Source organism: Pteronotus mesoamericanus, unplaced genomic scaffold (assembly GCF_021234165.1).
Source record: "Pteronotus mesoamericanus isolate MK-2021 breed Mesoamerican mustached bat unplaced genomic scaffold, CSHL_Meso_final contig_182, whole genome shotgun sequence".
In the NCBI taxonomy this organism is placed as follows: Eukaryota; Metazoa; Chordata; class Mammalia; order Chiroptera; family Mormoopidae; genus Pteronotus; species Pteronotus mesoamericanus.
In genome coordinates, this window is record NW_026555078.1 from 12,549,877 (window position 1) to 12,562,626 (window position 12,750).

The 12,750-nt window shown below is 36.4% G+C and overlaps 1 protein-coding gene across 1 annotated transcript in view; it reads left to right on the forward strand.

Annotated features, from left to right (window-relative positions):
• Positions 1–12,750, forward strand: part of SEL1L (SEL1L adaptor subunit of SYVN1 ubiquitin ligase) — a 49,221-nt gene that overhangs the window by 16,736 nt on the left and 19,735 nt on the right. The window contains exons 5-12 of the mRNA XM_054567187.1: positions 891–996; positions 1,776–1,938; positions 4,507–4,560; positions 4,653–4,712; positions 6,592–6,673; positions 7,045–7,199; positions 9,221–9,277; positions 11,614–11,682. Of these exons, the coding sequence (XP_054423162.1) occupies positions 891–996; positions 1,776–1,938; positions 4,507–4,560; positions 4,653–4,712; positions 6,592–6,673; positions 7,045–7,199; positions 9,221–9,277; positions 11,614–11,682 (746 nt within the window). The remainder of the gene's footprint in view (positions 1–890; positions 997–1,775; positions 1,939–4,506; positions 4,561–4,652; positions 4,713–6,591; positions 6,674–7,044; positions 7,200–9,220; positions 9,278–11,613; positions 11,683–12,750) is intronic.

Genomic DNA, 12,750 nt, shown 5'->3' on the forward strand with positions numbered 1-12,750 from the left:
CTGCAGGCTAGTATGATTAGATATTTCAGTGTAATACAATCAGATTTTAGACTTTTTTATATGCAGGAACTCACTTCTGTTTCTATAAATATTGGTCCTTATGAAATATTCAGATATGTCTTACTGAGTTCTCGATTTCTAATATACTGTATTATAGTAGCAAATTAATTTTGAGAACTCTATAACAATCCTGTGACTTTTCAGGGTTATATCAATGCATAGGGAAAAAATAGAGAATTTGAACATTAATAAGTATTCATATTTAATAAAAACCTATTTTTTACAAATTTTTATTATGTAATCAATCAGATACTTTCTCATTATAAAGATATACGGAATTTCAGGTGAGGCTACAGTGTCCTTTGACTAAAGTGGGTGTTGTTTCTTTTTCCTTTTTTTTTTTATCATTCAAAAAATTTGTCTCCATTTTCCAGCCACCACTTTCCCCTGCCCCACCCACCCCTACCTCCCACCCTCAATTCTTCCCCAATTGGGCTTTGTCCGTGGGTCCTTTATGGTGTTTTTCTGACTATTGTTTTTTAATATCCTTCTTTCCTCATTTTAGCTGACCTTGGCATATAAATCAAATCATAAGCTACTACTGAAATTTTAGTTGAATTACAGTAATAGTTTTAGAATTACTAGAAGAAAAGTACCCTCCAAAAGTAGGTTGATACTGTTTTTGTTTGTTTCTTTTTTTTTTTTAAATAAATCTTTTGTCAGGTAAAAAACACTTAAATCGTGTGTCTTTAGGGTCGGGTTTGTTAAAAGTAAAAGATGATTGTGTTTGTCTGACTACCCAAAAGGCAGAATACATGCTCATGTTTGATAAATAATTGGTATAGAATTAATTAAAGTCCATTTAAATGCATCTAATATTTTGTTTTTAGCTGAAGAAGAGGCTGCTAAAAGACGGCAAATGCAGGAAGCAGAAATGATGTACCAGGCTGGGATGAAGATCCTCAATGGAAGCAATAAGAAAAGCCAGAAAAGAGAGTGGGTAGCACTGCCACCTCCAGGCCTCCCCTAAGAGAAGCCATTCCTGAGATGAATAGCCGAGGACTCTGTTTAAAGTGGATTGCCAAAAACAGGATTTCTTAAGTTGCATGATGAGAAATTTAATATGATATATGGACAGAAATGGTATTGCTTTGATCAGATTTTGGCTTATTGAGATTAAAAAGGTTAAAAATACTGATCACAAGAATGAAAAATGAGCAAAATAGAAATAATTGACTCAAGTTGTAGTTTCTAAGAACCAAGAATATGTATGCTATTCAGAATTTTAAAATGATGTAAACATGAGGAATTTTTGTCAGGTGTTTTGTTTTTTGTTTTTGTTTTGTGATTTTCTTGCAGACAAAGACTATAACTTATGAAATTATACTTCGAAAAAATAGAAAACAAGTTTCTTCTAATATTTCATGTTCCTTTAATTTCAGCTGACTTTTGTTCTAGTCTGTGCAAAGATTTAAAAAGAAAATTACAGTGATTGCCATTGGGTTATTTACTGGATACAATATTATTACATTTCTCTAGTTGCAAATGTAGTTAATGTTTTTAATAAAAGTTTTGAGAATTATTACTAGTGTAATCAAGATATTAGGATGACAGAACTGATACCTTACGTAAAAACAAAATAGCCAGAGTGTTTTCTGTATGCACAAGTAACATGGCTATAGAATAAGGAAATTATGTTGCATTTCTGTAGATCTTTTAAAATGTTAAAGTTCCAAAATATTGCTAATGTGTTTTTTAATTGTTTACATTTAAAGAGCATATCGGTATCTTCAGAAGGCAGCAAGCATGAACCATACCAAGGCCCTGGAGAGAGTGTCATATGCCCTTTTGTTTGGTGACTACCTGACACAGAACATCCAGGCAGCCAGAGAGATGTTTGAGAAGCTGACGGAGGAAGGCTCTCCCAAGGGACAGACTGTGAGTGTACTTTCATTGGAGAGTGTCTTCGCATACGGCACTTTGTTTATTTCAACAGCAGTTTATTCTTTATGCCCTGACTTCTTTTGACAAATAAGAATGGCAGGTAAAATATCTTTAAATATTAAATTTGTGGCAGATCATTTTGTCAATCTTCTTAGATGATCTTTGAGAACATTTGTGGTCACGTAAGGCATTTTACCGTTGCATCTTGACACGGTTATGTTTGTAGTTTTCCATATTAGATCTGTAGAAAATGGAACCTGAAGGTAATTGGCTTTTATCTTGATTACTCACCATTGCATTGCTTTCCAAAGTTCAGATGCTCCACCTCTTAGTAATCTTGGTGGTTTTTTAAAATATATTACAGAGGCAGTACATGTCCATTATAAGAAACTAGAAATACAAACTAAAAATTCTAAGAAAGTGAACATCACATATGCACCAACTAGACATGAGCAGTGGTGATATGTTAGTGTGTACCAGCCCTTCTAGACCTTCCTCTTTGTGTATAGATACATACAAATGCTTTATTAAAATAAGATGTCACTGTCTACTCTTCCATAAGATGCTCTTTTCAGTCATCAACCTTCACCTTTTCATTCCAGTAATTTTTTACATCATATAATACCCATACCATATTCAGGCGGTGTTGAACAAAACGTTTCCTTTATACCTGTTTTGTCCAAACTAGCACCCAGTTCAGGACTATTATCTTATATTTGGTTGTTATTTCTAGCATACTTAACCACCCCCTTTTTGTTTTCTGTTTTAGAGATGGGCCAGTTTTTCTGCAGAATTTCCTACCTCAATTTATCTATTCACTTCTTCATGATGTCTTTTTCATTATCTATATTTCCTATCAACTAAATGTCATAGCTAAAGGCTAATTAACTCAAGTAAAATATTTTTGGCTAGGCTGCATTATAGGGATGTTCTGCATTCCATATTACATCATACCATTTGATATATAATATCTGTTTGATTCCGCATTAGTAATGGTAAGGTTGGCCCCTGGATTAAGGGGCAACATTTGTTTAAAATGCCTTCTGCCCTGACCGATATGGCTCAGCAGGCTGGGCATTATCCCACAAAGTGAGGGGTCCCCAGTTTGATTCCCGGTCAGGGCACATGCCTGGGTTGTGGGATCAGTCGCCCGTCGGGGCACGTACAAGAGGCAACCAGTCCGTGTTTCTCTCTCATATCAGTGTTTCTCCCTCTCTTTCTCCCTCCCTTCCCCTCTCTTTAAAAAGAAATAAAATCTTTTAAAAAATTAAAAATAAATAATTTAGGTTTATTGACAGTCTCGGATTTGCTTAAGGATAAAATTTCTGGTCACAGAAGTCTGTTTTCATGCTATTTTAGCATATACAGGAATTGTAACTATTGTTTTCTGTAGGACTGAGTATCTAACCAGACCACAGCTCTTAAGTAGTCTTGGTTTTAGTTTATAAACAGATTATATCTTAATTGCTCCCTTTATTTTCAAAGCAATTTTCTCTTTGTATAAGCTGTTTTATATAACATTCACATATATATTTATTTCAGACACATTGTGCTGGAAGAAGAGCTTAATACTTTTTTTCCTCTAGTAATAGAACCTTGCAGTGCCACGGTGCTTTATTCATTGAAAAACTCTCTCTATGGTAATCAATTCTAGCTGATGAAACAAAGCACCCAAATCGCAGTGTCTTAACACTACAAGTTATTTCTTCTTATGCCAGGTTCCAAGCAGTGCTCCTGCCTGCATCCCTCTCTTCCGAATGGTGACCCAGGGTCAAGGACTGCTTGCGCCATGTCACTATACCATCTGGAACATGGGGCTTCTAAGTCATGAAGGAAAGAGGGCTGGAGGTGTCCCTGGGATGTTTTTGAAAGCCAGGTCTAAAAACGGCCTGCAATATCTTCCAGCGAGACCCAGGCACATGGCCCTACCTAATTACAGGAGAAGCCGGGAAATGCAGGACGACTCATGGATTTTGATGAGAATAGCACCTGCCTTTATAACTTTAGCTTATACTTTGATGTTATCAAGAGAGATCTTCGGAAGGCAGGGGTAGAACTTTACCAATTCATTGTTTGATTGGTTGAATTTTTTTTAGAAAATTAAGTGCTCTGGCATTGCAAAGTGACCTTTCTCCCTTGACCACTTCAACTTCACCCCTTGCTGCCTCTTTATATTCATGGGATGATGTATTTAGGCAATTACTTATCCATTTTCATTGTATACGTCCCTTTGCATTGATATAATGGTATTGGAATTGTTCTGTTCTCATAATAGCTGTTCATCAAGAGTAAGTAAAAGCTGTGTTTGTGTTCTGCTTTGTTTTTCTAGTTAATAATTTATTAAATTTTCCTTAATCTTCAAGCTAAATACTTGTTTAACATTTTATTGTGTAGTTTGTAAAACCTTGAATGCTTTTCTCAGGCTAATTCCAGGTTGTACATACTTGAATAATTAAAAATTGTATAACATGTAAAGGTTCTTTCATTTTTTCTAGTTTGTAAAACTGTCTTGGAAAAACGTCCACCAAAGGAAGAATTCTTACTCTTATCATTTTATTTCAGGCTCTTGGCTTTCTCTATGCCTCTGGACTTGGTGTTAATTCAAGTCAGGCAAAGGTAATACTATTAAAACTTTATTATACACAACAGTTTGAACTGAGTAAGTATATGTGTTTATGTTCAGTTAAGCATCTTTTGTTCATTCACAGGCTCTTGTATATTACACTTTTGGAGCTCTTGGGGGCAACCTAATAGCCCACATGATTTTGGTAAGTAAGACTTCACTGGAAAGATAGTAATGTTGAGTAGAAGAATTTTGATTAACAAATAGCCATGACTTTTCTGACTTTGATGATTGACATTTACTTATATTCACTAAGACCAAATATTCAGTTGAACATACTTCTTATTAATGAATACAATAATCAAATCTACATGTGGATGAAAATTGGTAGAGTTCACAATTTTTCATGAAAGTGATTAGTTTGGCTGATTGCCCGTAAAATAGCTATCTGATAAATGGCTCTTTTTTATTTTTTATAAGTTGGAATTGTTCGCCAGAGTCCTTTTTTAGATTGGTTGTCATACATAGATTTTACAGTGGAATTGATGAAGGACTCACCATATAAAGAACCAACGGTCCTACAAAGTTCATTACCGACTATCTTTTATGGGTTTTCTGATAACATTGATCACTTAAATGGCGTAGTAGTAAAATACAGAATCTTTCCACTAAATTCTTTACTGCTGGGGTGTTTAATCTGCCTGTACTTCATAAACTGACTTTGACTAAGTCATATGGCCTCTAACCCATGTTACTGTGTTTCAAATGAATATGTAAATTCATTTTTACAGGAATATAAAGGATAGATTGAGCAGAAATGAGACTGAAAGCAGAAACACCAGTCTAAAAATCTGGAAAAGTGTCTCCAGGCTTAGTCATTGATGATATATGAGATGTAAAAAAGAAGGGAAATCTACTTTTCTGGCCAGCTAGGTGGATCCTAACAAGTTTTGCTTATGTATTCCAAAAATATTTATTTACTACATGTAATTGGGATTTCAAAGATGAGTAAGATGTAGTCCTGGCCCACAACAAGTTTTAAATAGGAAAGGGAGGCATAAGTAAGGAGACCACTGTAGTACAGCATGAGGATGTCGAGGAATCACCTAGAAAGTCATCTCACCCACACAGACTTTGGAAAGGGGATTGCAGGAGGTATTTCTGAGGAAAGAAGCAGCTAAACTGGTCATGGAGGGATAAATTCTGGTAAGTGAATGCAAGGAGCCGAGGGTTTCCAGGCAGCGGGAGCGATACAGTGTGCTAAGGGACAGCAACAAGAGGGAGTGTGGTGTTTGCAAGGAAATACAAGCACTTGGTGTGGCTGGAGAGTGGAGGGCCAGGAGCTCATGAGCAGGGCAGGTAGACAGGAGTCACATACACAGCTGTACGTCGTGCCAGGGAGCTTGGACTTCGTCGGGTTTACAAGGGTAAACCACTGGGGGAGTTTAACAAGGGAAACATGAGGGTATTGTTCTAATTACTTACCAGTCCTCTTCAATAGCAGCTACAGAATAACATTAAATACTATATCCGTTATTATACAGTGTTGCCCTAAGGATTGTTGATGTTTGTAAAGTTATTTAGAGTCTGCTAAATGACTCCAGAGACCTTTACTTTCTGTTCTTTGCTCTTTATAATTAGCTGCTTTTCCCCTTATTCTGAAGTAATTTATTGCTGTTTTGCTTCTAGCGGTCTCTTCCCTCATTTGTTCATTTGTTGCTGCTTCTGTGCTAATTTGGAAGATTAACACTTTTTTTGTTAAAATTATGTCTAAAATAAGAATAAAATTCTAAGCAAGAGCTTAAGTAATTTTCTCTTACAGGTAAAATGCACACACTACATACAAAAAGTACATGGCATCTATTTTGATTGCTCTGGGAAATTTATTTTTTATTTCCTAGTTCTTAGCTATAGTTGGATTCTTGAAGTGGCTACATAAAGTACCTCATTACCTAAAACTCAGGATAAATGAGGTGATAGTGTGCTTGAATCATAAGACATCGGAATTACATTTTGAGTGGTGAGCTTTACTTGCCACTGAAGGGTGGGAAACTGCTGCCCCCTCACGGGAAGCTGTGTTACAGGGCTACCGCTACTGGGCTGGCATCGGAGTCCTCCAGAGCTGCGAATCCGCGCTGACTCATTATCGTCTTGTTGCCAATCATGGTAATTTTCTTTTTTTTGCCTTTCACCTTATAAAACAAAACACAACCCCTAAAACACAGTTAATTTTAAATACACCTTTTTTTATTTTGTACTATTTGAAATGTCATGAATGTCTCTTTTAAGTGGAATCATCTTTACACTAGTTGTTTAAGATGTACTTTTTAAAAAATTTGCTGTGGTCTCCCCTCTTAAATATTTTGCGGAAAAACCTGAATTTACTCTAGATTACTGTTTCGTACTCTATAGACTACTATAGGAACAGATTCCTGTCACATGGTGTCTGTCAGCATTTCGCAGCTGGAACTGTACTGCTCTCTGTGGGATAATCCTCTGACTTGCAGCCACATTGTTACTTTGTTCCCCGGCTTCAGTTGCTAGTGATATCTCGCTGACCGGAGGCTCAGTGGTGCAGAGAATACGGCTCCCTGACGAGGTGGAGAATCCAGGAATGAACAGTGGAATGCTAGAAGAGGATTTGATTCAGTATTACCAGTTCCTAGCCGAAAAAGGTGATGTACAAGCACAGGTATGTGTCTAAACATCTCGGGGACTCTCTTAATGTATTGTATGTTACAGTCTTTGGAGGCAAGCACTTAGGTCCATCAGTAACATTTTCATTGCTCTTAGCGTTGTTAGCTACATTATTATTAACTACATACATACTAGTCCTACACTCAGGACAATCCATTTGGATTCATCTGGGGTGTGGGCTGGGCCTTCATGGTTCCTAAAAGCTAGCAGGGTACAGTGCACCGCAGTGGAAAGTCGCTACTTAAATGGAGCAGCATCACAGTGACAATGGAGTCACCAAGGACACACACTGTCACGTTCTCGAAACAAAGAGTCTCTAGAACATTTGGAATTTCAAATGCTCCTCAGAACTACTTGCTGTTTATGTTTCCTTTGCCCAGATCATAATTTTTTCAAGGTCAAGGACAGAAAGAAATAGGCATGTTTAATGTAAATGTATGATATTCATCAAAGTATCATATAATTTGTTTTGTGGGTTATTTTGATAACATTATTAAAAAAGGAGAACTTCAGCATCTTTTTCCCATTAAGTTTACAGTTCTTTCTGATTCAGAAATATATAGATTAGATACTTTTAAAAAACAATTTATTTTAAAACTAACAGAAGGGAATATTAAATAAAACACACACACACAGACACAAACTACAGTGCAGTGAAAGATCCACTTCTTAGCTCATGGAAATTTTAATAAGGTTATATTGTTTGATTAAATACCTTTCTTTTACACTAGAGATCCATTAAAATGCAAAACAATTGAAATGACCAATGATAGGGAATTAGCTTAAATATGACACTCCAATTAATGGAATTTTATGCAGCCATTAAAAATGTAGAATACTATTTAATGTGGAAAGCTGATTTCATTGTATTAAGTGAAAAAATCAAGTTAAAATCCATGTGTGATATAGTATATAATTTTTTAAAGTTGTTTCCATATTGAATTAAGACATGAACACAGAAAAGTACACAGATTTGAAGTGTACAGCTCAGTGGATTATCACCAAGTAAGCCTGTTGTGTGGGCATAACCAGCCCCCTAGAGGCCCCTCTGTGGAACTCCTCACCACTAACTCCTCCTGCTCCCCACAGGTAATCTGCTGAGATGACTTCTAACACTACAGAATGGTTTGGCTGCTTTCAAATCTTATGTTAAAAAAAAAATCATACAGCTTTTTCTTTTTGAGATCAGTTTCATGTGTTTCCATGTCACTGTAATTCATTCATTTGCATTGTTGTATGTATTTCATTGTATGGAAATCCCACAATTTATTTGTGCATTTTATTCTCCCCAAATTTGGGGTATTGCAGGTAACGCCCTGCATATATTCTTGTACATGTCTTGTACCAGCATTGTCTTAAATGCTCGTAGCTTTATAGATTTTGATAACTGGTGGGCTGCATTCTCTTATTGTCATATTTTCTACATATTTTTGAACGCTGCAAAATACTATTGTTTTACACAATCCATATGATTTAGACTTAGAGATTTGCCTTTCCATTGTACTTTACCTTACTGCATCTTCAAGCTTCCCAGAATAATTTTCCTTCTTAATTAACATCCTTTGGTATTTCCTTTAGAATAGGTTCATTGATGACAAACTCAGTTTTGGTTTGTCCAAAAATGCTTTTATTTATTCTCCATTTCAGAAAGATACCTTGTATTAAAAGTATACATTTTTACTCTTTTTCAATCTTTTTCAAATTATTGGGGTGACATTGGTTAATAGGATCATACAGGTTTTAAGGGTACACTTCTGTGATGCAAGAGCTGTACCTTGCACTGGATGCTCACCCCCCAAAATCAGCATCTTCTGTCACCACATACCAGGCCCCTCCTTCTCCCACCTGCCCTGCCCACTTCGTGTAAGAGTGTAATATCTCCAGGAGTTTCAAGGCTAAACCTTTCATTTTTTGATTTATGAAACCTCCTTATGACAAAGTGGCTTCTTGCTGGCCTAATGTAGTCACAGTCCAGATGCTACCATTGACTTCTGCCTCGCTTTTTTGCGTTTTCAGGTCGGTCTGGGACAACTGCACCTGCATGGGGGGCGTGGAGTAGAACAGAATCATCAGGTACCTTTCCTGTTCCTAGGGCTTTGCAGTTCCTGTTGTAGCAAGAAATAGTTTTCCAGGTGTATCTGTTGCTAAGTCAATGACAGCATCAAGCTTGTGTTATTAAGACAGCCATCACAAATGAACTTTCAAGATCTAACTAACCCCTGAGGAAGCTGAAGAATAAAAATGTGATTCTACCTCAAAGGGGTGGAAAAGGCTTTATTAATTCTAAAACCTAGTTCTCAGTACTGCCAAAAGTACATATACAATGTCTTTTGTTTTCTGTAGGTATGTGATTGAAGTATGTCTTAAAACTCCCAGTTAGAAAATATTTTCTAGAACTGAGGAAAATTCATTGTTGAGTTTATGAGAAATTAGGAGTATACAGCTGTAGTAATCAGATTTATATCTTGTCATCAACTTTTATCTGCTTTATGTCCTAAATATCACCCTCCCTTTCCTTTTTTTTCTGTCAGGACACCTGTCACTCATGTGAATTAACTATTGCTTGAATTTCATAAGCAGTAGCTGGTCTTTGTAAATCATACATCCGATCAGATGGTTCCCTTGCTTAAAACTCTTGAGTGGTCTACAAATTCAGGCAGCTTAAAGACCAAAACCTTTCACATGACCTCCAAGACTTGTATCCGTCTCTGCTTACCTTACCAGCCCCTTGCTTTCTCAGAGATAGGCACATGGACCTTTTCTCAGGCCTCTGAAAATATCAAGAACCTCTCTGTCTCAGGGCTTCTCGAATGCTAGCCCATCTTTCTAAGGTAAATATACCAGCCCCTTTCTTCACCTAAGTCCTAGTCATCTTTCAGAACTCAACTGCAGTATCTTTTTTCCTAATATATCCTCTGCCCCCAACACTACTCCAGGAATAGGTCATGGACCAAGTTAGGATTTCTGAAAATCTGTGTTCCTTATGGCTTTTGTCCGTTGTAATTAGTTAATTATGTAAGTTAGTTAATTAAGTTCTTTCCTCTGCTAGAACATAAGGTCCAAAAAAGTGTGGGTCTTGTCTACCTTGTTTGCCACTTGTATTCCTAGCACTTGACAGTGTCTAGCACATAGTAACTTCTCAGTGAATTTTGTCAGACTCATAAAACTTTGTTTTTCTACCATTGCCAGTTAAATAGTCTAATTAAGGTTATTTTATATACCATATCCTATCAACTTTAAGAATTAGATCATAAGAAAATACATTTACAAACAAAACTGTGACAAATAGCTGTGTTTTTAAAAAATTCAGATGGCATTTTGACAGCTTTTAATGTCTTTAGGTCATTAAAATTTAGGTCATTAAAATGTATGTCATTAGGTCAGTGAAGCATCAGGTAAACTGGTTAATAAAAATGTCAGGTGAGAGACTAGAATTCTGGATAAGTTTCCTGCATACTTTTTATATAAGTTTTGAAGTACTGTTGTTGGTGTATGCTGTCTACCTATGAAATAATTAAACAATGATAAATTATTTCGCAGGTTTCAGAAAAGGAAGAAAAAGATTTCCCAGTACATAACTGTATTAATTCAACAAATGTTTGAGTACCTACTATGTGCAATTCAGTACTAGCCATTCAGGATATAATGCTGGACAGAATAGCTTCGGTCCTTGAGTCCTTAAAGAGCCTCAAGTTTAATAGAAGTATTTCATATTTTTTTAAATGATCATGCCAAAATATATGTAATAAATTGTGATTGTTGTTACAAAGGAGAATTAAAGGGTCCAATAACAAATTAATGAATGGGAGGTGGCAGTTGTCTCTGAGGAGAGATGAATGACATTTAAGTTGAGCCTGAAGGTAAAATCATTCCAGGCCAAGAAGAACGGTATGTGCATAGGTCCTGAGGCAGGAAAGAACAAAATTGGTATGCCTGGGGTGCAGAGAGCAAGAGAAAGCTGTGCTGAAATAAATAGTGTCTGATCATGTCGGTATATGCCCTAAAACACTTCAGGGGGCTGTGAAGACCAGCATGTTGACATCTAGGGACAGTTGCTTTGGGCAACCACAAGGATAAAAAGTAGGGAGATCAGAGACGGCAGGAGAGTGTTTTAGAAGTTCAGGTGAGAGATAGTGTAGCTTAGACTAGAATTGTGGTGGTGAAGGGTAGTAGATGGATTCAGGATGTATTCAGTGGTAACAGGACTTTGTGATAATTGGATATGAGAGGGAAAAGGGGGTGGAGGGGTACCTGGGAGCAACCAAGAGATGTCCTGTTGCCATTTACTTGAACTGAGATACTGCAATAGAACAAGACTTTTTAAATGTTCCTGAAATAATTATTTTGGTTAAAAGCCAAGGATGGGTTCTATTAAAAACTAATTATTTTAATAAATTCTTTCCTCACAGAGAGCATTTGACTACTTCAATTTAGCAGCGAATGCTGGCAATTCACATGCTATGGCCTTCTTAGGAAAGGTACTGTACCCCTGTGAATGTACTATGTAATAACAAGAGGTGTTTGCAGAGTTAAGTACATATTGTATTCAAGATCCACAATTTACCAAAAGTAACCTGGAAATAAAATTTCCAGTGGAAGCTTATTGTGTCTTGTCTTAAGGCACTGCCATGCTGAGGCATTTCCCTTGGTGACTTAAATGTAACATCGCAGTTGCTCTTCAGTACGTTAATTCTCCATCGCCACTAGCTACCACCATCTCCTCCTTTTCATGTATCGTCGGTAATAATGAATTTATGCTATGCAGTTTTTTTGCTAGTCTGTCATAATTGCCTGTTTGTTAATTTCTGTGCTGAATAGAGGCAATTAGATTTAGTTGGAATTTGTGTGCAGACCTTTTCATTATCTTAAATGTGGTAGCCATCACCCGTTGTTGGTGTAGTCCGTTTCTCAAGAGAATATTGGTCTGGAGACTTAACGAATAGATTCATGTCATGGCACAATCTCATAACTTCTTTTTTCATTATTTTGAAGGCTATTATAGTGTAAACAAATTAGTATTTTTTCTTTTTATTTTTTGTTCATTTTAATTTTAATTATATTTTATTGGTTATGCTCTTACACTTGTTCCAGTTTTCCCTTTGCTTCCCTACCACCCAGACCCCACCGCTCCCTTAGCCAATCCCCACATCGTTGTTCACATCCATGGATCATACATGTATATTCTTTGGATACTATATTCCCTGTGCTGTACCTTACAGCCCCATGACTATTATGTAGCAACCAATTTGTACTTCGCCTTTTTTGCCCGTCCCCCAAAACCTCCTCTCATTGGGCAACCATCAAAACATTCTCTGTATCTATGATTTTGTTTCTACTTTGCTTGTTCATTTATTTTGTTTTTTTAGATTCAGTTATTGATATGTATTTATTGCCATTTTATTGTTCATTTTTTTTCTTCTTAAAAAAGACTAACATTTCATATAATACTGGTGTGCTGGTAATGAACTTCTTTAGCTTTTTCTTGTCTGGGAAAGTTTTATATATCCTTCAATTCTAAATGATAGGTTTGCTGAGTAGAGTAATCT